Source organism: Anastrepha ludens, chromosome 4 (genome assembly GCF_028408465.1).
Source record: "Anastrepha ludens isolate Willacy chromosome 4, idAnaLude1.1, whole genome shotgun sequence".
Taxonomy (NCBI): Eukaryota; Metazoa; Arthropoda; class Insecta; order Diptera; family Tephritidae; genus Anastrepha; species Anastrepha ludens.
The window spans coordinates 634,349-659,872 of record NC_071500.1 but is presented as its reverse complement, the minus strand read 5'-3'; the positions used below and the strand labels follow the sequence as shown (position 1 = coordinate 659,872).

The 25,524-nt window shown below is 37.1% G+C and overlaps 2 protein-coding genes across 2 annotated transcripts; one reads left to right on the top strand and one right to left on the bottom strand.

The window, feature by feature from the left end:
• Positions 1-742: 742 nt before the first annotated feature.
• LOC128860041 (protein OPI10 homolog) lies at positions 743-2,133 on the bottom strand. Its single transcript, XM_054097265.1, has 3 exons — positions 1,871-2,133; positions 1,415-1,774; positions 743-1,195 (listed from the first exon to the last, which is right to left on the bottom strand). Exons 1-3 carry the CDS (start codon positions 1,898-1,900, stop codon positions 998-1,000), a joined length of 588 nt encoding a protein of 195 aa, XP_053953240.1. The 5' UTR covers positions 1,901-2,133; the 3' UTR covers positions 743-997.
• An 11,892-nt stretch (positions 2,134-14,025) lies between these two features.
• On the top strand, positions 14,026-19,903 carry LOC128861289 (uncharacterized). The gene has a single exon (XM_054099315.1). The coding sequence runs from the start codon at positions 14,408-14,410 to the stop codon at positions 19,322-19,324; it is 4,917 nt and encodes a 1,638-aa protein (XP_053955290.1). The 5' UTR covers positions 14,026-14,407; the 3' UTR covers positions 19,325-19,903.
• The last annotated feature ends 5,621 nt before the right edge of the window (positions 19,904-25,524 follow it).

The following is a 25,524-nucleotide window of genomic DNA, read 5'->3' as shown; positions in this document are numbered from 1 at the left end:
CCTCAAAGATTGTTCAAGAATGTAATAAGAAGCTTAATTCTGTCGCAAGACAAAACAGGCTTGTACTTATATGGGTTCCGGGACACTCCGGTGTTCAAGGAAACGAAATTGCCGACGAATTGGCCAACCGTGGATCAGCGGTGCCCCCACACGGGCCAGAGCCAATAATCGGAATCAGTTCCGCAGGAATCAAGAATTGGATCAGCGATTATGTAGCCAATCTACATAACGAGCGATGGTCCGGTCTAGAACGCTGCAGAACTGCAAAGTGTTTTGTGACAAGTCCGAACAGAAAACTGTCAAACTTTCTACTAAAACTTAGAAGGAAAGTCATTCGGTTGATGGTCGGCATCATTACAGGACACAACCCATGGGGTCAGCATATGACCACCATTGGAATCATCGAGGACCCGGTATACCTGTCATGCTTGGAGGAGGCGGATAGCACTGAGCACTTTCTCTGTGAGTGTCCTGCCTTTGCTAGAGCAAGGCTACGAGTATTGGGTTCCGATGTCATGAGAATGAATAATATTCGTTCTCTAAAACTGGAGGACATTTACTGATTTGCCAAAGAATCTGGAAAATTCTCACAGGACTAACTATCTCTATCTCTATTCTTTCCTTTCTCTTTCTCTGATAGTTTTCTCCCTCCCTCCTTGACTATTTACCCCCTTTCAAGAGCTCTCAAATGAATATCCAAATAATATATACTGAAAATTCATCCAGTGTTAAAGCCGACAACTATTAAATTAACATTTTATTTGTAAAACTCTTCAAACTTATAAAAATCTAAATTTACAAATTTAAAATTTAAATAGTAAAACTTTCATGCGGGTTCTTTTCAATATTATTTTTTCTATTTTACAAATACAAGCACCGCCTTGTTAGATAAATGCTCGATTTTTTATCGGTATTTTCGATACCTGCGTTATTTTGAAAATATAGCCGAAGTGCGTGCTTTGAAAAAATTTTTGAGCGGACGTAAATTGAAATCGAATCAATACTTCCAGAAGTTTGGGTTTTGAGCCATACGTCGCTGAAAGTTTGTGTACCAATTTTGCAATGTGGACAGAGGTACGAATGCTTCACTACTCAGAGGCGGAATTTGTTGCGGAGTTACTGTAAAACTGGACGCGTAGTTGAAAAAATTTTCCAACATTTTTTGGCTAAATTGTAGATTTTCATCTGCGTTTTGCTGTAAATTTAATAAATGAATAAGCATTTTGTTTCAAAAATTGCACGAGGTAGACAATCGTAACTCAATAACCCTGAAGTTCAACAAGAAACCACTTTATTCAATGGAACCCTTTATATCTTATTGAAAAATTGAATGGTCATGTTATATTGCGAGAAAATTGAAATGGGTTAACTAGAGTTATGATTATTTACCTCTAATAATGTACGTTTCACTCACCACTGCCGGCGTCAGCTGAGCAACCGTAAGTTCCGGCTCCACGGATATACCAATTTGCGCAGTATGTGAAATTTCTTGTGCTCCGAAAATCATGCCATGCTCCGCCGCCTCTAGCTCATGACTTTTCTTCAGCTGTGATATTTTGAAGATCGCTGATGGCTTAGCGTTGGAGATGTGACCTAAGTACTGCCATGTTGGAGCTGAATTTGCATCAGGCCAGCTGAAGTATACCGCAGCTGCCGTTCCCTCTGGAAGTGCTGTCAAACCAGTCAGAAATACCACAATATAGTTCACATGATCTATATCCGGCACATTTATAACAACCTTATTTTCATCCACGGGTGTGAAGTCAGTTTGCGGCTACAGGTAATTCACATATACATACATACATACATATATATGTATAAACGCATTGAAGATCATTATTAATTTAGACAGATACAATAGCTCACTTACCAAACGACCAGAAATTATGGATCCAAACATTTTAAACGTATTTTTGCTTAAAAAATCAGAAAGAAAAATAACTGACCAAACACAAAGCGTTCTAGAACAATTTGTAAAGCAACGCGTCGCGCCTGTCTACACACGCATAAATAACAACAACCAAACAGCTGTTTTCTCCGTTTCCTCTAAAAGGTTGCCAGCACAGAAAAGTAAGCGCAGTTAAAAAAAACATATTCCCATTTTTTTATACAAACGGGTCATCACATTTTGAAATGCCCCCCTTTTCCTGATTTCAGTGGTACATAAAAATTGTCGTTTAAGGTGAATTCATTATTCTGTTTTGGTTTCTCATCCGCTCGCTGCTGTTGTTAGGGTGTTCGCGAAGTTTCCCGGTCGCAACCAAGAATGATAGAATACACGATTGCGCCTTGCGAATTCGCCGTGTCGTAAGAGTGGATGAATAAATTAGTAAAAAGAAGGGGAATTACTTGTTTGTGAAGAGGAGGAGTAGGCGCAAGCAATGAAAACAACCAAACACAATAAATTATACACACACACAAATACTTTCTTGCTACGGCGTCTCCCGCATAAAAACGCAAACAAACTGCATATGGTTAAATCTTACAAATTACAAAACTACCACGTCATGCACTGAATTTTCACAAATACGTACTTTTTCCTACTTTTGATTGTTTGTTCCTCTGTTTTGTATTCCGAACTGAGCTGACGTCAGACTTGTCAAACTCACGAAAAACACAGTTAACTGTTTTTTAATAGCGCCACCACAGATACTCAATTCACCTTAGTTCGCATCAATATTAACCCACCCTAATGGATGTACATGGCTTTCCGAACGGAGAAATTCACGAACCGACTGGCAACAATAACAAGCGAATGAGATGCCAAGACAAAAAGATGAATTCGCCTTGATGGCGAGAAAAAACCTGCCAGAATATATGAGCTGCCATATCTAAAAATTATGATAGTTATTAAGCCAAGAAGAATTGAGTACTGATGGTGGCGCCTTTCCGAAACAGTTATATTACTTTATTTTTCCTCGTTTTCCTTTAAGTGCCTTGTGTTAAATTGTAAAAGCACAAATTAATATAACGCCTCCAAATGCATTTTTTTGCGTTTTTATGCGGAAGACGCTGTAGCCTCTCCGTGCAGATTGGGGAACTGTCATGGCCGAACTTATGGAGGTATGTTCGAAATACTCCGTGCCCTGAAAGAAATTTGGTTAGTTCCACCTGGTTCGTTTCTCACCATGTCGTAAGAATGGGTATTAGCCCATGCATCCATCTACCTTTAGATGATTTGTCCCACCGGTCTTGCCAGTGGGCGAGAGAACGACGCCTTTCTTCTTCCGCAACAGTTTTACGATTTGCTCTGCCGTCGTGTTCAAATAGCCTTGTATAAACTCTCGCCGAAATTGTACGGAAACTGCAGATAGTCCGCAAAGCGCTTAGACAGACAATTGTCAGTTTTTGTTTTTTTGTGAAGCTAAATATTTAAGTTCAGCGCATCAGCCCAGATTAGTGCGGCATACAAAACAACCGAGCTGACTTCCCTGCTATATAGAATTCTTTTGCTACAGCTAGTCCCGCCATTGTTGGGCATTATTCGCGACGGACAGGACTGCACACTCGATGCCTTCTTCACAGCGTATTCCCGGTGCGTTTTGAAGTTTAAACGACTGTCAACCATCACAGCTAGGTATTTAATAGCGGGTTTTGAACTAATAGTTACAGTCCCAACATTTAAATTTATAGTTTCTACTATCTTTCTGCTACTTATTAGGACTGCATCGGTCTAATGCTCAGCTAATTCCAGCTTCATAGACCTTAGCCAAGTCTTAATCCTGCTTACTGATTCGCTGGCGATTCTCTCTATTTCGTGGATATGTTTTGCTACCATTGCCACCGCGATGTAATCTGCGAATCCAATAACTTTAGTTCTACGGGGCATATCCAGTCTTACAAACCCGTCATATAGTCCGGGAGCCAGGGGTCGATTTTGGACTGCGTTTTTATACCGTTAAATTCTTGACTATACTTGTGATTTAGCTTTCATTAATAACGACGGCCTTCCCACCGCTATAAACGCAGCTGACCATCAGTATTATATTTGCATATGTGTCCAAAATTATGTAAAAAAATTTCAATCGGAATAAAGTAGTTTGACTTTTTATTTTACAAGTTCGCCTGTTCAGCTAACGTATTTTCCCCCCTCTACGGGACAGCAGACGTTTTTTTTTTTATTCTACTAAATGCCAACAATACACCAAAAAACTTTCAGCCGGTAATAAATGAGTTGTTAAAAATTTTTTTTCGACACGTTTCGTAGCATCCCACGCACGTACCCACCGCTACTGAACCAGCTGACGGTTAGTTTCGTCATCCATTGGATAGCGTCTGCCTTCAGTATTAAAATCAATCGGCATGAATGATGAGGTCAAAATGATCCCTGGCTCCCGAACTAATACAATAGGTTCCATAGCAGTGGTTCCAGAACTGATCCTTGAGGAACCCCTGCTGGCACCATATCCTCCTCAACGCCTTTGTCTCTTCTAAACCTCAGTGCTGAGCAGTTTTTGTTGTCGAAGACCCAAGTGTTGTGGTTTTCACACCTGCGCCTTCCCTGTTGCTTCGCTACCTCAGGTGGCACCCACAATAGTTTTGAAATCAGTAAATTTTTGGCACGATTTTGTCAGTTTGATTTAGAGATAGTCTTTTTGGGTTCTCCTTATTTTCGATACTGATTCAGCGAAATTCTTGAATTTTTATTGCCAATTATTATGGCATCGCGTTTTACTCTTCCCGTACTTTTTTTAATGCTTGTTTTGCCTTTTTTGGGGTTTTGTTTTTTACCAGTGTTCACTCATTTGTTGGCTTCGGCTGCACTGTGTGAAAAGAGGCTGGACTGTGAACGTATTATCGTCGTTTTGTTCCAGGATTAGCAAGTGTTGCCCAGGGTCTCCACAATTTCACTAAGAAGAATTGCGCGTCTGAGTGACAAAAAGAACAGGAGGAAGCCTTTCAGCAATTGAAAGAGATTCTTTGTGCTGCGCCTACGTTAGCGTATCCGGTGGCGGGAGAAAATTTCGTTGTATGCTAGCGCATACGGAATAGGGGAAGTACTGTCACAGATCATCAATTGGTAACAAAAAGTGGACGCTTACTACAGCAGAGTTCTCTGAAATCCAGAGATGAATTACTGCGTGATCAGACGCGAACTGTTAGCTACGGTCGAGTGCATAAAACATTGCCACAAATACTTTTACTTTAACGATTCCAGTTAAGAACAGACCATGCAGCAATGAAATGGTTACTCCCGTTCAAACATCCGGAAGAACAAATTACACGGTGAATCGAAAGGCTGCAAAATTATAACTTTGAAATCGAGCATGAACAACGGGAACAACATGAAACTGCTGATGCACTATCTTGCTATGGACTACTTCCGTAAGTGGCCAGAAGTACCAAACTACCAAACCAAAACCAGGGCAAAACTATTGCTGAGGTTTTTTTGCAGAATTAGGTGACTCGGTTTCAGATGGAATGATCGAAAGATTCAACCGCACTCTGGAGGAGCACTTGTGAAAGGTAGGTATAAAGTGCTAAAGAAATTGGAACCAACACATCCAAATGTTGCTTTTGGCCTACGCTCAGCTATACCTGAAACTACTGGCCAATTGCCGGCTAGAACCATCTTTGGGAGCGATTTAAGGCTTTGGGGTGATTTAGCTTCCGGAAGAGGTACCGCTCCTGCAATGGGCGAAGGTAGTCATTGCTAGAGTTGACCGTGCTGTGAGCTCCAAAGAAAGAAGGGACTTCTCCAAAACTGTAAGCGTCCTGGAAAGGTCCATATAAGGTGATTAAAAGATGAAATGATGTGGTGTATCGTATACAGCAATGCAAAGCTGGACAGGGAAAAGTGAAAGTAGTGCATCAGGAAATATTAGCTTCATTTGGATCGACTTAAGCGGTGGGCAGTGTTGTGAATCTAGAAGCTACGCGAACCTACTGGCAACAAAAGGTAGCGAAAGACATACTCAAGGCGTATGAATGAAAAGTAATAAAGTGATTCAATAATGCAGGTAAAGTGTATTGGCATTCATTTCTGACTTTTATTTGAAAATCTAGTGATCGAACCCAGAAGATGTAAATAAATATAAAAAAACGTAAATTATTAATTCTTGTTCAGTCTTCAACTTGAATAAATTATTGTTATTAACGTTCCACCAATTGACGCAAAGAATTCGTAAGAACAGATTTCAGTATTATAATTATTTAAACATAACATGCCCTTACATTGTCTTTCTTCACTTTGAAACACATTTCTTCCTATTTTTTACAACGATAATTTACCCTTACGCTTTCTTGAAAATCCGAATGCATTTTTAACCATTTAAAACTTACAGCATACAACATTACGACATTTACGAGACCCAAGAATATGTTCTAGTATTTGTCGTAAATATATGCATTTTACTTTTAAACCTAAGTGCCTTACAAACATTCGCTCCCAACACTTAATTAAAGCAACTTTAACTTATTTTTAAAAACACTTATAGAAAAGCTTGTTAATGTGGAGACAAGATAGCCCTAGTTTTATTATAGTTTAGATTTAATTTCATATGGTATGTATGTATGTATGTGTAAGTGCATATACAAAATTATCAAATAAAGCATAACAATTTTTTTCTGATTTTTGCAAAGTTTAACGAACTTGTATAAACATCAATCATTTTGAATAACCACCCTTTAGAAAAAATCACTTCTTTTTATTGGGATGTTTTGGAGGGTCTGTTGTTTTAGTACCTTTAGGTGTCGGCGGCGTTTTTATTGCAGGTTTGTTTGGTGCCAGTGTTGATCCCGCTTCTGCTTGTTTGGTCGTGGCTGGCGTTGTTTCTGTTGATGGCGCAGTTTCGAGCTTCTCTTTCGTTGTAGGAACAACTTGTGGCTTAGAAAATAATTCTTTCTCCAGTTCGGGTAATTCACCAAATACTTCGGTCAAAAATTTTAGAACCTCCTTATTATGAGCAAATTTATTACCAACACTTGGCGCCTCGAGGCAACATCGCCCTTCGTACTGTATGCATCGCCTGTAATTAAAATATTTCTTTCCGTATAATCAACGTGAATTAAACTGTTGCTGTTAGTTTTCAAAACGTCAGGGAGTGCTTAGAAGTCTATCCCTCTAAAGGTAAATCATGCATCTTTTTGTCAATCAAATCAAAAATCAAATTTAAATGCATCCTCAATGTAAAACAGATATGCATCTATTGCCGCTCGGAAATTTTAAAACGAAGTGAAATTACTGAAAAAAAGAAGTGTTTTCAAAGATTCGAAAGTGTTAAAAAATTAGGCAATTTTGACTTTGAACACAAATCTTTATTATACATTTTGAGGTAGTTTAACAATATTATATTCATGTATTGTAATACTTAATAACGGAAAGAATTGATTCATAATCAATACAAAATCAGTAGCAATAAAAATTAAAGCAGGTGCATTTCAATCAGAAAGGAAATTAAAGAAAGAATCTAAAGGATACAGATTAGAAAGTGTTTACAATTGTACTCGTAGCTGTGTTTTCTTGCTAAACAAAACTAACGATGCCAACTTTTAACTTATTCGGTTTAGACTCTTTATTATTTTGGCTTGTAAAAATATAATTTTGGTATGAGAGCCAAACTGTATGAATCTCAGGCCACTGAAACAGGACAGGAAGCAGCTGCTGCAGAAAGGACTCAAATAAATGATAAGTCTCACCTCGTGGATACCTGAAGGGCAATGTCTGGAAACGATAGGATAAATTTAAAGCTGCGACTTTGCTAGCCTTAGAAGTATTCTCGGGCGCTTACGATCTACCTGTGACTAGAAGGATCTCACGACTCTGCGTGTTTGTCCACTAACTAAGGGCTCGCTGAGTTGACGCGAAGCCCACCTCTCCACGAGCAGACCGCCGCAGAAGAAAACCCCAATTCTCTCATTTCGCGGGGACTCCGCCCCGAGCGTCTGCTATCTAACTAGCTCATTTGCCTAGCAGCTTCCCCCAGTTTCAGCTTTGACATGCTGGAAATATATATAGATTTCAGAACTTATTTATATATTTAGCATTGGACATTAGAGAATTCCGTTAAACTTGCATTTCAGCAACTTCCTCAATGCGTACTTTTTCAAGGAGTGTTTGAAGATGTGCTAGATTATGTGTTCATGGGAAGTAAATATTCATTTTTCATTGTGATGTTCAAATGTCGCACACAAGCGAAGAAGAAGAACTTTTAAGTGAGCAACGTTTTCAAAATGCGTTATATTTATTGATGAATGATTCAAGTAATTATTGTTTGACAATAGCACTACTTTGTAACAATGTTATTTCGTAGGCTACGATTACAATGAGGAGGACATCACAATGACTTTTAACATGAACAACAAACCGATGATTAACTAATTTTTGTGTGCAGAAAACACATCAATGGACGCATACTGGGCCAGTTTTGTTAACAATAGAAGGCTCTCTTTTCTCATATTCGATTCAAATAGAGAGAACGCATCCGACCGAAAAATGGAAACTATTTAAATTAATTAACGAATATATTTAGTTGTTTTCTTCCATACCTTATTATGATGGTTTTCATCAGCCATTGCAATCAACTAAAATTTCACTGTGTGACAAAAAAAAAAAAAAAATTAAATATACTTTTATGGAGACCTAGCACAACTTGTGGCTATAGAAAAACTAAACAAAATGGTATAGGAGAAATTTCCAATACACCCCCAAAATCTCATAAAACCGTTTTTCAGTAGGTTGATGTGAACAATCACTCGTAACTTCGCCAATTTCCATCCTATTTCGAATTTGTTTTTTTAGTTCGAAAGAACAAAAACAAGCCTTTTTGACAGTGTGTTGACAATTTTCCTGAAATGACAACTGACGAGACTGTAGGCGGAAGTATTTGGAATTTTTTATTTTTTTCTCTATTTTTTCAACTTTGACATAATTTTTACGATATTATCCGATATTGAGGATTTTTTTAGTACACTACTGTTATAGTAAATTTAATTTTGCGTCGAATGAGCTATATTTGACTGTAATTGAGTTAAAATAAATAGAGTTGTGTGAGTTTTAAGATTTTTTTTTTTTTTTTACTAATTTGGTATGTAGGCATCGAAGCATGAAAATGATAACAAGTGTCATTATAAACACATAATATTTATTGGGGTATTGTGCAGTGCAGCACTGTACGGTATGGTACGGTGCGGTACGGTGCAGTACACAACGGAACTGGTTCCAAACGTAAAAATGCATTGGAAATGGCCCTTTGGAGTTTAGTATGGTACGGAACATTTGTCATTCTTTTCATCAGTTTTAAATACTTCTCTGTAAGAAGTTCGATCATCATCATTCATCTGAAGTCGTAATCAACTAAATTCCATGGTTTAAATCGTGAAGCGATAGAAGTAAATCACGAGAAAGATCCTGAAAGTCTGAATTTGATACAATGTGTCGTTCTGAAGACTTAGAACCAGACGGAAAGTACTCTTGATCATCAGGTTTATTGTTATCAGTTTGATTATCATCAGCAATGAGTTGAACTTCCTTCAGTTCCTGCAGTTGAGTCAATCATATCGTCCAAGACTACGGTGTTCTTAACAGTTGCAACATCAGCATACTTTATATGCTTTCGAGCTTTATAATGATGACCGTTTACGTCCGTTTTATAAAAATAGCAATCATCTGGTTTATGATAAGGCTGATGATGCCACATCATCGGAGAATATTGAGAAATTCGACTTTTCTGGCAACGTTTTGATTTATATCTCTTGAATTTCAATGAAACAAACAATAAAACTTTGACGTTTTAATAAGGTTAATTTTTTTTTTTTTTTTTTTTTATTTATTTACAAGAGTTACAATTATAAATAACTGTCACTTGGGAGCTTTTTCATATTTCCATTGAAAAAAAATGTGCTATAATATGTCAGATATTTTCGTAAGTTCTAACCAGTTCTGTTGTATGCAGTACAGTGTACTCTTATGTATACATATATACTCCAATAAATATTACGTATCTATAATAACGCATCAAAACACGTCCTTATTCCCATTTAGCGTAAAGTTATACTTACATACCAAATTAGTAAAACAAAAAAATAAAATCTTAAAACTCACACAACTCTATTTATTTTAACTCAATTACAGTCAAATATAGCTCATTCGACGCAAAATTAAATTTACTATAACAGTAGTGTACTAAAAAAAATCCTCAATATCGGATAATATCGTAAAAATTATGTCAAAGTTGAAAAAATAGAGAAAAAATAAAAAAATTCCAAATACTTCCGCCTACAGTCTCGTCAGTTGTCATTTCAGAAAAATTGACAACACACTGTCAAAAAGGCTTGTTTTTGTTCTTTCGAACTAAAAAAACAAATTCGAAATCGGATGGAAATTGGCGAAGTTAGGAGTGATTCTTCACATCAGAGAGATGGGGGTGTATTGGAAATTTTTCCTATACCATTTTTCTTAGTTTTACTATACCTACAAGTTGTACTAGGTTTCCATAAAAGTATAGAATCACTGTCGCACAGTGTTATTGCTCTAAAAACGGCAAAAAAAAATAAGAAATTGTCTCCCGCGTTGTGAATGTCGACTGGAATATGCGACAAACATTCACATTATTTATTGTTTACATCTTAAGATCCGTAATTCCCACAAGCATAAATTACTTTTCCACAATTTTCAAACCAAATTGCTCATGGTATTTTATTTTCTCACAATAATGTCGCAATTATTCCACCCTGCGCCAGAACTGTCCAATTTTCAGCTTCTCAGTGAGAAAGACTCCAAAAGTCATTTGTGCTACAAAGAATGAGTTTCTGGTGATAATTCGTATCCTCTTTGCGAAAGGTCAATTAGGGAACTATATAACCATGGTTGAATAATAAAGACGAAATAATAATAGTCCTTGGTGGCCTTAGCTCGTTTTCCTTGGGAGAGCTTTTACAGATATGGTCCAGTGAAATCGACAGCGGTGCAAGTAAAATAACGGGCGTAGGTTGTGCGAGTCACAGGCAGATCACCCATGGTCTGTGTGGTTAGATGGCTGTTCAAACAAGTAGATGTCACGCACTTACGGTATATGTTTATTCTTTCTTCTACACGCAGAATACCGAGGCACGAATGCTACTTCGAATGCCCGGGTCTGTCGTGTGCTTTTTCTAAAGAAAATAGGACCAGCCCACCACAGCTAATGAGGTAATAATTTGGTGGAATTATATCTCGGTCGCCGGAGGTGAATCGGTTGGTGCGTGGCTACCATTCGGGAGTGCGTAGGCTCGAATCTCCCTGCATGAATCAGCACTTGTAGCCATGCCAATATTATGGTGGAGTCTTTGTATTGGAAATATATATATACATATAAACTGAAAATACATACATATAGGAGATATTGGAGATTTAGTCGATGTAAATTAAGTTTTAATAAATTATTTTAATAACGCAATTAAAACGTCTTATAATTCATTAATATAATTTTTCATCGTTTTGTTTAATCGAGCGTCTGTGTCACGTTAAGGAATTTTTTTTCCAACCTAACCCCAAACGTGTTCAATTTCGCTCTCAATCCAGCCAAGGGCACTTCAAACGAGCTAGCGGAGAAACGAACAGTAGCAGTCCGCACTTCTCCGCAACGTCGCCTTCACGGTCGCGTTAGCCAAAAGGAAATTTCGACGCGGATTGTAAGCAGAGCAGGTCCAGGAAGTTTAACAAGAATCCACAAGGACGATGTAACATATCTTCATAGCCCATAGGTTGCTCAAGAAAATAGATTTTTTTATTGGTTTGGGCACTAGTCCAGTCAAAAGAGACAAAAAAAATAGCCAACTAAGTAATTTTAGGAGTATGCGAGTTTATGGTTTTATTATGTAAAACCCATCACTGTGAACTTAAATTTGAGTTTTCGGGTTCGGGGGTTGTGTCCCGCGGCCGCCATCTTGGAAATAAGGGTGCAACTGGTTTTTGCGATTATCTCGTGAATTTCGAAAGTTACGAAAATTTTGTAAAATACTTTTTTGTAGATAATAATGTTATCTACAACTTTCATTCAAAACTTTTTATTGTATATTAATATATATTAAAATTAATAATAAAAAAGTTATAAACAAAATTACGCGAAAAATTAAGGGATGAATTGTTTTAAAGCGTAATAACTTTTTTTTTATTGATTTTATGGAAAATATACATTAGAGCTTTTTTATAGAGCATTCTTTTGTGAACATTTTTATCTACAAGTTTTTTCCGCTATCTTTATTTAGTCGTATGATTTTGAGCTGCTAAGCGGAGCAACCAATACATTAGCGAAGCGCGTGCATGATTACACAGGCCGACAAAATTTAACCAACATTCGGACCCAGAAACCAGACTATATATTTCCGAAGGTTTATGATGCGCTGAATCCAAATCTGGCCTCAGAATTGCTCTATCAGCTCTGGTTTTCGAGATATCCTAACCTAAAAGTGCAAAAAACACCATTTTTGCCCATATTTGAGGTTATGTAGCCTTGCAGATGTTTTCTTTCACCAAAATTAAAGGATGACATCTTTAAATACAAGCCTACTTTTTTCAAATGGCGTTCTGTTTGCTCAAATATCATTTTTTTCGCAGAGATATCGCATTTTGAAATTTTCATGTTTCGAAATTTTCCTACACCTGAAAATCGATTAAGATAACATAGACATGATATAGTCGATTACTAGTTTTCTTGAATTGAGTCTTATTTTTCTTAAAATTTTGTCTCACACCATAAGTGTGCTGACTCACCACACCTCTACACTATCTAACCTTTGGGTACCGAGTCACACACAGCCCTAACCCCTAGAAACCACCCCTATCATACCGCGAGCAGGCTAACCCACATAACCGCAAGCAGGCTTTCCCACAAACTCCAAATTTACATACTATTAATCCATATATTTCAGGCCCTCAAACCCAAGAAAATTAGTAATCGACTATATCATGTCTATGTTATCTTAATCCATTTTCAGGTGTAGGAAAATTTCGAAACATGAAAATTTCAAAATGCGATATCTCTGCGAAAAAAAATGATATTTGAGCAAACAGAACGCCATTTGAAAAAAAAAGGCTTGTATTTAAAGATGTCATCCTTTAATTTTGGTGAAAGAAAACATCTGCAAGGCTACATAACCTCAAATATGGGCAAAAATGGTGTTTTTTGCACTTTTAGGTTAGGATATCTCGAAAACCAGAGATGATAGAGCAATTCTGAGGCCAGATTTGGATTCAGCGCATCATACACCTTCGGAAATATATAGTCTGGTTTCTGGGGCCGAATGTTGGTTAAATTTTGTCGGCCTGTGTAATCATGTACGCGCTTCGCTAATGTATTGGTTGCTCCGCTTAGCAGCTCAAAATCATACGACTAAATAAAGATAGCGGAAAAAACTTATAGATAAAAATGTTCACAAAAGAATGCTCTATAAAAAAGCTCTGATGTATATTTTCCATAAAATCAATAAAAAAAAAGTTATTACGCTTTAAAACAATTCATCCCTTAATTTTTCGCGTAATTTTGTTTATAACTTTTTTATTATTAATTTTACAATAAAAAGTTTTGAATGAAAGTTGTAGATAACATTATTATCTACAAAAGAGTATTTTACAAAATTTTCGTAACTTTCGAAATTCACGAGATAATCGCAAAAACCAGTTGCACCCTTATTTCCAAGATGGCGGCCGCGGGACACAACCCCCGACCCCGAAAACTCAAACTTAAGTTCACAGTGATGGGCTTTACATAATAAAACCATAAACTCGCATACTCCTAAAATTACTAAGTTAAATCTTCTTTTGACTGGACTACACAGCCATTTTACAGGTCATCGCTGCACTGTTAAAGCATAGCCAAAGAATTTAACAGGCAAAACTGTTGTGTATGTGCAATATACTAACATCCGCTTATACTCGCAGAAAATAAATATTTCGTTGCGCTCTTTCCAATTCTGTGGCGAACGGATGTCATTTGCTACGACTACAATAGATAATGACGATACAAATTCATTTTTAGTTAAACTTTGCATGGCAAGATTATTTTCAACTGTTTGACAGTCACAAATTCGCCTTAAAACGATGCATTTCGTTTATCTACAAGGCATAGCAAAAACATATTTTAGTCGCATGATCGCATAACTCGTTTTATTATTTGAGAGTGAAAGGCGGCCCGGTCACAATTATTCAATTAGTGAGTTTAACTCAAATAATACATTTTTAAGCGCTCAAATAAAACGAACAATTTACCACCGATTAAAATATCGAAAGTGAGCCGTCTTCTGTTAGCGCGTACATTGACGTTCTCACAGCAACAACATAGGTCAAGCAGAATCCAAAATTAAAGAGAATCATCCTCCCACCCATGTATTCTGTAGTCCTTTTTCCCACAACCATCTCACTCCTCTCGTTGGAGCGCAAACAGGTTTAATCTCGAAATCAACAACGACCGGGCTGGCTAATAACAATGATATGAGTTGGTCAAGTGTTGAAAATAGCTCGAACGCCTACCCCATGGAGAAAAATCCGGTAATGAAGGCGGCGATTGCTTCTGATACTTCTGATATTGCTAGTAAGTATGTAGGATCTTCATCAGAGGCGTGCTTCAAAGCGATGGAAATTATAACGAGTGGAATGTGTAAGTTTCCAATTCGATCGAACGTATACGAATGCAATTTCTTTCCGCCTTATTTTACAAAATCAGATGAAAACAAGTCTCTCGCCGTGTCATTGGACAAAATCGATGTCATTAAACAAAATAGATTAGAAGTTGATCGTTTTGAGGATTTTTGTTTTAAAGGCTGTGTAGCACGAAACCATGAGCTGGCAAATGTACTGAATACTTTTCCAACCAAAGATTTTATTATAAAAACCAAATGTACTTTTCCAATAAGAAGCTCAAAAAATATTGGACCAGTTCTAAAATCTCAAGGGCAAATGTCGATGAAAATCAATTCTTCACAAACAATTTCTGATCAAACTAAGTTTCCCACGCTCTTCACCAAAAATAAACTAAAGTTTCCATTGAATGAAAGTTTGATGGAAGTAAAATCAGGTGAACATACGAGCCATATTAAAGAAAAATTCAATTTGATAACTTCTAGTACCTACTTACTTTTACCAAAACCGAAATATATGAAATCTTCTGATTATTTAGTAAAGCCGCTGCACTTTCCCATAACCAAATCGCCTCTCAAAGAGTCAAAATCTGTAGTGGATTATGACGATAAACTCGTTTGTATCACGGAACCGGAAATATTTTCCAATGGATGCGTAAGAAACATCAACACGGGGGAGAATAACATTTTATCATTAACAATGACGCAATCTAAAAGTTTTGTCAATAAAAATTACTATGGGGAGGCAATGGGGGAAACATATACCGAAAAACAAACAAATTTCAAAAACAGAAGAAATGAACAAAATGAGCAAGAACAACTAACATATCTACAAAATTACAATGACGATGTATTGGCAACAGAAATGGCTAAAAATATAACCAATTCGGGACAGCCAAAAAGCTGCTACGAGCTGCCGCACTTCACCGAACATATTCAAAATTCAAGATCAACATCGAAAACACAGTCCTCTCCCAAAAATATGAATGATTTAGAAAAAAATCATCGACAACAACAAAGTGTAGACAAAGACGTGAATAGCACAAACACAAGAGTAGAAATAATAAATACATCTCCACCTTCACCTCCACCGAAGCAACACACAGCAAAAACAATAGAGAGCGTGAAAAATACAATGCCGAAGGAAGAGCAAATCATCAGCATCGCAACCAACGCTCAAACGAACATATCTAATAATCTCTATGATATTAATTTCGAACATTGCCAACAGCCATGGTCGACTTATCTCACTCACTCAGAAGTGCGCGATCCGTCTACGCAGGAGGGTCTAATCGTAAATGGCCCAGTTGTGTGTGAACCAAGCACTGCGCGTATTAAGATAGAACCAGTCCCACCCCCCGCTGACCAGTCGTTATATGCAAATGAAGCAGCAACAGCATCCACCTCCACCAACTACCTGCTGACATCATTGATATCCTCTTCACATACGAACACAACTACAGAGGCGCCATTTGTGCTGAATGAGTGCCAAAGTTTAGTAACAAACAAGTTTTTGTCGAATTTAAAAAGTGACGCTTTTGCAGTCCGTAACGTTTCGACGATATATGGTGATAAGGAAAAAGCATCAACTGAATCGCAGCCAGCAGCGAAAACAAGTGTTTTTGACAGAGGGGTGGACATTGAAATGACCCTAACAACAGTTCAAGAACAGAAAGAAGAAGATAATATCAGTGTATCGTCATCTCAATTGGATGATATTCCAAACTCATCTGTTGACGACGGATTGTTCAATGAAATGAAGTTCGAAATGAGTGGTGCTAAAATCGGGTCGAACGTCACTACGCGTACGTCGAGTGGTAGTAGTCAAGTTAAAGCCGAGTCAAGCCCATTGACGGTAGCAAGTGGCAGCGGTGTTTTGTCGGCAGTGACAGATATATCGAAATTAGCGAATTTCGGCAGGTCGCGGCGGGATTGTAGTCTTTTATCCCATTCTGATTCCAGCACATCTTTCGACGCAAATGATTCTGTACTTCCTGCACGTACATTGCTTCGAAGGCAGAGACGTTTGCAGTCACAGTGTTCAAATGATAAGCAGGAGGATCCAATCGAGCGGTTGAATCGCTTGCGAGCGCGAATATCGGGTGCATTAAGCGAGGTAAAAGTTGTGCTAAAGCATTATAGTGTTGATGATGGTACCGAAACTGAGCAGAAACCAGCACAAGCATGCTCTGTTTCAACTATAAATAGGCCCAATGATTCTTCAAAGTTCACTGATTCACAAGAAATTGCAACCACAGAGGCAACTGTAAAGGATGAAGGTCCGGTGAGTTTTCGTTTTGTTAGAAAAGTTCGGCGCCAGAGCGTGTTCAGTGAAGAGGAAACCAGTGAAGTGAAAACTGTAGCAATACCCGAAACGGCAGAAATTAAATTGGCTACAGACGATGGCGAAAGTAAAAGTTTTGTGTTTCCAAAAGAATACACCAAACCAGAAAAAGGCACCATAGAGGTTGAAGACAAAGTTTCCTCGGCTCTTTTAGACCCTAGGAATGGAAATAATAAGAAATTAAATGGAATTGAATGCTCGACTTTAGAAAATTCTGTTGTAGTAGTCACATCTCCAGATAAAAAGAAATCGGTGAATTTAGAAGAAAATAATGGAGCTCATAATTTGGATCTCACTAAGAACTTTAGAGAACTAGAAAACAAATCCATCCTGGAAGCTGTTGTAGAATCTAAACTTGAATCTCAAACTACAGATATCGAAGTCGGTAAAGTTGATATTCAAAGTTCTATTACTGACATTTCCCATTTAGCTGCTCTGAAGGCGAAAGCGAGCGAAGGGGATGAATCTCCAAAGGGAGTTGAGTTAAAAACGGTTGAGCCGCATACTCTGAATGTACCAACAGATGGAATAAGAAAACCAAAAAAACGGGTTATAAAATCAAAAAGCAATCTTCGACGAGCTTCTATTGCCGCGGTTGAAAGTTCACAAATCGACCCACCCGATAGTCAAGCCAATATTCCTTTTGCTAAAATACAAAGACGGCCTTCAGATTCCGAAGCAATAATAAAAAGAAAAGCCAAAACTTCAGAAGCAATCAACAATATATCAACGAAAAATGTGATAACAGTAAAAGAGAAACAACCGCCCGTGAAAAAAAATGCCACAGCCTCAAAGGCAGAATTAAAGGTTACTACTTCAACGACACATATAGAAAGCGACACAATAACCTCTGTGGACAAAGCGGCTGTGAAAGTAGCCACCAAAACAGCAGTGCCAATATCATCAGATACGTTGCCAACACAATTAGCAATCACAATCGGAATCGATGATCCACCATTGAACAGTGATGCAAAGCTAGATAACACGAAAACCGATGGTACGCAAGCATTATCAAATTCAACAAATAATTCGCGGTCGCCAACAAAATTGGTCGATGAGAGCAATGCAATGGTGGCGGCACTGGTAAGTCAATTGCGGACTGGCGAGGCGAGCAGTCACACAACAAACGCAGAAACGCAGCCAATAAACGTTGTGACAAACAACGTAGAAATCGCACCGCCCATTACAGAAAAAGCAAAGGATCAAGATAAAAATATACGAGAGGATCACTCAAGAAATTTGACAACTACCGACTCTTCTGACTTAAACATTCAAGAACGAAAACCAATTCATCTGAAAGCACAGCCAACAAGTCAATCTAAATGTGCAACTCCTCACCAAACAGATACGACTGAACACTGCTCAAAAGAATCACATAATTTAAAACCCTTTGAAAGTTTATATAAAACCAACGACTCTGCACACTTGGCTACACCATATCCCGCTCCTGAAAGTAATACAGTTGAGATTATAAAATCTGATCCAGTTTTCAACGAATGCACCCGTCTTGAACAAAACATCGCTGAAGAGATTTTAAATCAGTTTTTAGAACAACCAACAGCCAGGAGCGAAAGTGGTGATAAAATGCCAGAGCTGCAGGTTACCCCCGTACCTGTGAAGCCTGTGCAAGTGTTTGCAGAAACCGACACTGGAAAAATTCATAATCCGACTAATAAAACGACAGTGAAAAGAATTGTGCGTAAAAACTCAATAGACAAACCCGTTGAAAAGAGGAAATCCAGCAAAAATTTAGCTACAGAAACTGAACAACTCGTGGACCTAGATATAAATATAATAAGCGATAACCAACCATCAACGAATTTATTAACAGAAAAATTCGAAAACTCAGAGGAGGATAATGTTCTTGGCGAAGAAATAACGACTGAAGAAGGGCCTTTTCTCGAACCGTCTGTTGCACCCACCAAACCCAAAAAACCACGCAAAGTTAAAAAGAAAGTAATCATTAAACGTGAGCACCGCAAACTCTCCGTTGGAGAAAGTACATTTTTTAAAAATCCCGAGCAACCAGACACTACATCAGCCGCTCTCGAGACTTTAGAGAGAGCTATAGCATATGTAACAGATGACGAGGGCGAGGCGACAGAGCAAAATATCGACCCCGTAAAACCAGTCAAATCCTGCATGAAGCAACGGGAATTTCAAGTAGGTGAGTGGGTGATGTATGGAGAGCGCTTCCGTAAGACGCAAATCCGTTGGAAGAAAGGTCAAATTACTGAACGCATCACCAGCATTTCTTATAAAATCAAGCTCGACGACAAAGAGGTTTCGGCACACATCAGCTACATCAAAAAGTACACTGGTCGTAAAGTTAATTTCGGCGGCAAAGAGTATCTGGAAATCGACTACGAGCAAATAGAAGAAGAAGAGCGTCGAGCACGCACATATAGTATATGGAACATGGTCTGAAAGTCATGCGTCAAATGCCGAATAGCATATTTGAAATACTACATTGGATATGTATGTACGTTGCAACAAAAGTTGTACTTGTATATATTATCTCAAAAAAGGAAAAAACACCATCACCCTGGGTTTGTTTTGCGCTTCTGGCCTCGCATTAATTCGACTACCAACCAGAGCTTTTGCAGTAGACTAATTTACTTGTACGTATTATAACTTATTTATTTACGAAAACGTTATTAAATAATGTTGATTTTAATTTCGCATAGACCTTAGAATAGGATTGGCTCGTTCGCTCTACATTCTATCGATATAAGCCATTCATTTATGTAAATAGTAGTCCATATTTTTTAAGTCTTCCCAAGTTATTTGCTTTGTACATAAAGGTCTGGATGCTATACATTTTTCCATTGATGAGAGATGCAATTAGTGTACAATTTAGTTATTAGATAGATCCTTCTCGTTTGCTTCTTTGAACAATGGAATTAGCCATTGAAGAAAAAATAAAAAAAACAATTCATGTAAATACTGAAGTCTGAATTTATGTACATAAATAAAATAAATTTTAAATAAAAACGTCTTAGTATTTTGCTTATGTATTTTGTCTAACAAGCCTTTACATAAGAGCATTCCTTTTTGATTTATATAAATGTGTACATATGTATTTATGTATTTTCGTGATTCGGATTATTTTAATGTGTGAAAAATTTGCAAAAATGTAAAATGATAAGTTTAATTGCTTTTAAATCCTCCGAGTTTATTGCCTTTGTTCATTAAATCATTTACGGAGAACGCGAGGAGTGGAAAGAACCATCACAAAAATCGTTCCGATGAATGAAACCTCAAGAATACATACACACAAAGTATGAGCATGAGCCACCCGACCATGGCCTCAAAACAAAACTATATTTGGGGGCCACACATTCTCTGAATGGATGCAATCAGCAGCCTTAAGGCGTCGATGCGTCGTGCAAACGAGTCGACGGGTACGCGAATCAGCGAATCAGGTTGACGGCTACAAGCGGCAAACCGGCACAAGTGGTCAAGTTCGAAATTCCTTTCAGGCTAAAAATATATTCCTCTCACAATGTCAACCACATACCCTCAAACACATTGTGGGAGCCAATAGTGAATCGTAAGAGATGCAACACCAAAAATACAAATAATGAACAACATACATATGTACGGATGTATGTATATTTGGCGAAATGGCATTATTCCACTCAAGGTAATTAATTAATCGCAGTAAGTATGTAATCTCTAATTAGATCACAAACACTGTTTTTAATAGTAGAAGCTTTGGCAAAACGTTAAGTTTAACAAGTTCCAAATATATACTTATGTGCATATGTACATATGTAAAGTACATACAGTACAACAAATAATCCTAACATAATTTTCTTTTATTGCGGAATCTCCTTAAGTCGGCAGTACTCTAGCGCATACGCATACTGAAATTAATTCTCAGAACTTTTGTGCTCATATACAATACTATATAATACTCAAAGTTGGAATTTTTTCAAAAATTTTTGTTTTCGCTTTTTGTTTAATTTTCACCCGTCATAGAATGCCAAAACACATATCGCCCGCTTGCTCGAAGAAAATCATAAATCAGAATATCAAAAATTCCAGAAAATCGCCCTTAAGATTACGGCATCTTAACCGTGAGTCGGGCTTTGTATCACAAACGATACATTTCGGTTTTATGATTTTATGTGCATCAATAATAGTTATAAATTTCATTTACGATTCCTAGTACTTTTAAAGCTCGATTTGCGGTTAGGTAAAAATAAAGGCATATTTCGAATTAGTATTAACACTTAAATTACCGCTTGATACTTCCCGTAGATTTACTCTAACACCGGCGATTTTCTCGTTTGAAATTAAAAATAGTTACATATAGGAAATTAAAAATTCATGTATTTATTAGTCTTATAACTAATATAAGTATATACAAATGTAGCCTTTAAAATAAGTTGAATAATTCCTCAGGGCTGATATCTTTGAAAGTAAGTTTCTTTATGCAAAGGTACAGCACAAACGTTACAAATATTACCTGGTTTCCCTCCTTGCTTATGGTTTGCACAGCCTCGACATGGCCGTGTTGGAAATTTTATTTTACCGAGACAAGGGATTGCTTTCACACAAACTAGCGTTTTTTCTTGACATTATTCAAGGAAATATATTTTTCTTTAAATTAAAATTATTAAGAGAATACCAAACAGTTACCAGCAAGCTCAAGATGTATAAGTATATATGCACTAAATCTTACAACATATGAAGTCGTTCCAATATTTTGTAATATCTAGCAATTACCGTTAGAACAGATAATTTTCAGAGAAGAGAGATAAAAACGAGGAATCTCGTTGGCGGTCTTTTACGTTTCGGCACTGAAACACAAGAGATATCGTACGCGGTCGTTTAAGTGTTATTAACAACGGTTATGGATTTTTTAAACAACATAAAATAAGCAGCCACGGTAATTTCTGAATACTTAAATAATTTATTTTGTAGTATTAGGGCGTTCTTCAAGCAAACAAGCGAACTGTATACATAAATACGCACATACATAATATCTGCTCATGACATTAAGTTTTTTTTTTTCAAGGCAACTTCTGAAAACCAATACGCTTAAATCCTTCACGATAGTTCGAGGGCACATTTTACTAGCTGATCGGCAGGCCTTTAAGTTAAGTGCCTACGCAAAATAATAAGTTCCGTTAACTCTACCAACTTTGGAATTTTCGAAAACATTGTAAATTTCCCTTGAATTTAAATGTAAGATTTGTTTGGTTTTCTATTTTTTGGCATACAATTTTCGAAAATCCACAGAAAATTTATAAAATTTAGCAAATTATTCCGTCATTGATAATATACCTACTTATGTGATCATATATACGTATGTCCGAATATACATGCGTATAACACGAAAAACCGCACATGCTATGAAAAACTTATTTCGAAATAAACACATGCAAAGGTGTGTATGTATGTACACCCACCGATATATTATTCCTCTAGATTTCTGCATATGCACATTAGGGTACCTCATCAAGAAAAGTTTCGGATTTTTCACCTGATGTATGTGAGCTGGACTGATTTGAGAACACATCCAAAAATCTGGTTTTTTATAAATAAAATTATTTTTTTTAATATTCTCCCCAAAAAAATACGCAGAGTTTAAGCTTATAATGTTTGCAAATTATATCGACGGAATCAAATTAAGGAGATTTTTTTACTTTTTTTAGAATATAAGTCTAAGGAAATTTGAATAACTCAGTCAAGCCTTGGTCGGTTTAGACGTCGAGAGTATCATTGGAAGGGGTTTTCTCACCCATTTTTGTTTAAAAAACTCAATTTTTTATAAAAAACTCGATGATTGAGGTACTTTAAAATCGGTCCAACTCACGTAAATCATAATATTGTCGTCAAATATTTGAAATATAATAAATTTTATTATATCGATGGAAAAACGGTACAGTTTTCTTTGTATGAAGAGTGAACACCTTAATGTAGGTATGTACGAGTATATATATTACCTTATACATGTACGCTTTGTTAGAGAGCAATCTAAGAGCAACAACTCGTGTGTCCTCTGTCAATTGTTTTTTTTTTTATAATTTACCATTGGATTAGACACGTTTGGAATTTGTGCCAAGTTTTTGCGAGAAGGTGTACATTGTCAAAGTTACCGCTAGCTCACCGGTACTTGCTTATTGTACTCGTACATATGTCAATGTGCAGCAGTGATGGATAACATCGTTCTTTAACAGGACACATACATAGATCATTCCCATGGCAGCCGGTTCTACGTTACCGGAATGACTCGGGTTTTTCCCGACCAAGAGCTGCCGCCCCAGTAAACTAACCCCGTCTAGTGTACCGTAGCGTCTAGTGTACCGCACTACACCCCCAATCTATCGCAGCATGTCTGCCCTCTTCATAGCTGGTATCGCAGCCAACCCTGGACCAGGGGTATTCTATTGCTGCAATTACCACAAACGGTTCCACCTGGACTCCACCTCGGTTAGGCGCAATAAATGCAACGGGTGGTGCCATCTTAAGACCTGCTCAGACCCTAAGACACATAGGGAGTAGTCCACACGGTTTGTGACCATGTGTTGCTACCGCCAATAGGCGGCCCCTGCCACAACGGCTTCAGCAGCAAATGAGCCGGCACTTCAAACTGCCGCCACTAATCAAACCTTAACGGGTAGGAGCCCACCGGTGCAACACGACTTTCTCTCTGACCCACAACACTCCTGCTCCAATCCTAGTACGGGGATTAAACAACAGGCATTAAAGGCACCCCGCATGACACTAGCCACCTTTTCACATACCCCATCAAACCCACTCATCTAACACTCCTCTCCCTCTGGACCCAACCTGTTGTCTATTCGTTCTAAGACTTAGCTGTCTTCCTCGATATAAAAATGCCTTTGGTTGGCTAGTTAGCAAATAAACATATGTACTTAAACTATTATAACAGTTTCGATGTTTACATGAGTTTGCTTTGCCAGTGGTTTTTGAGAACGGGTTAGGGCAACATTTAAAACGTGTTTCTAAATTTTTTTCATATAAGGCCTTTGATAGGGGTGACGACGATATGAAATACATACAAAACAAAAAAAAAAGATTTTGAAATTCTGCCGAAATGGAAACACATACCTATAAGGAAACAATGTAAACCTGTATCTGTATTTAATTGCTTACCAATAAGTTGGCTTGTAATGAACAGAATAAAGTGCGATGTATTCTAGAAAGCCCTAAGGAGATAGCCAAACAACATCGACGAAAAAAAATCAAATAAAACCGCGTAAAAATATCGGTTTATTTATTCAGCCATTCGGTCTAAAAAATACCACAAATTGTTTATTTTTTTATGCGACACAGTTTATTCTGAATGCATTCGGAGCCAGTAGCTGCGTCGATTGCCAAATCATACGGCGAACAAAGGCGGGTGGAAACAATTTCGAAAGGTGACCACGACACCGCAATCAAAATTTAGAAAAAATATTTACTACACTTGGAAACTCGCCCGTAGCAATTGCTTGATTTTGGCAATTGTAAGCCTTTTAAATAAAATGTGTATGTATGCATGTACCCATGTACATAAATGCAACGAACTGTCGTCACTTGCAATTAAATGTTAGAAGTAAATGTTAATACGCAATATACGAACTACTATATCTACCTAAATGCATATATGTACATATACTCGTGTATGAATGCATTATATATAAGTATGTATACATAAATACATCCTTTGCTAGGTGTTTCGGTTCAACACCTTTCCAATTTATTGTACAAGCCTAGTTGCTTTCCTGCAAATAGGGAGTCCCTACTCTAGACGAAATAGGTATTGAATTTTTTGTTTAATAAAACCCAGATTCTCCAGTACAAGTACAAAGACTATGAAATTGAAAAATTAATAAGTTGCATTCCTTACCGGGGAAATTTTTATATAAAAGTCGAAGGCCAATTAGCAAGAATTCTGCAACAATTAAAAAAAACGAAGAAGCCACGAGCACGTACATAGAACTAGCGATATTAGCCACCACTAGCATATGTATATATACATATGTGCACATATGTGTATGTATTTTTATTTATTATACAAATTTACATATGTATAGTCCACTCGTCTTTCAACGACCTTGCATTACGTATATACACACATACGTATGTAAGTACGCCAAGAGTATACAACAGATATGGTAAGCAATCGGATTTAGAAGAACTTTGCCATCCTTACACCTTTTGCTGCATTTATAAAATTAAAAGGTTTTGTTTTCATTTTCTTTATTTAATAGCGTGCATTTACTCATCTACAGGTTAAGACCATATTTCCATATTTATGTAAATGATAACTGATTGTAAATATATCTATGTACTCTTATTTATTATGCTAAACCGCATATATCTGCAGCAGCGAATACTACTTATAGCTTTCATTCATCAAAATTTAGTAAGAGTTTCACATAAATCGCTTGAAAGTTTTGAAAAATGATATATTGGATTTTCTAGTTGATGTGCTGCGTTAAGTTTCTCAAGTAAAGTTTCTTGAACTACGACTTTGTCTACGAATAACTGGAATGGCTTGAGGATTAAATCAATCGCTTCCTTTTAATATGTAATAATCTTTCATGCATATTGTTATAAATTTTGTGTGAAACTTGCCGAAAATTGTTGCTTAGGAATTGATTATC

Coding starts and splice junctions, on each gene's coding strand:
- LOC128861289 (XM_054099315.1), top strand. CDS start 14,408: ATGAGTTGGTCAAGTGTTGAAAATAGCTCGAACGCCTACCCCATGGAG.
- LOC128860041 (XM_054097265.1), bottom strand. CDS start 1,900: ATGTTTGGATCCATAATTTCTGGTCGTTTG. Junction 1,775..1,870: donor CCATAATTTCTGGTCGTTTG/GTAAGTGAGCTA, acceptor AATTACCTGTAG/CCGCAAACTGACTTCACACC. Junction 1,196..1,414: donor CTCAGCTGACGCCGGCAGTG/GTGAGTGAAACG, acceptor TTAAATTTACAG/CAAAACGCAGATGAAAATCT.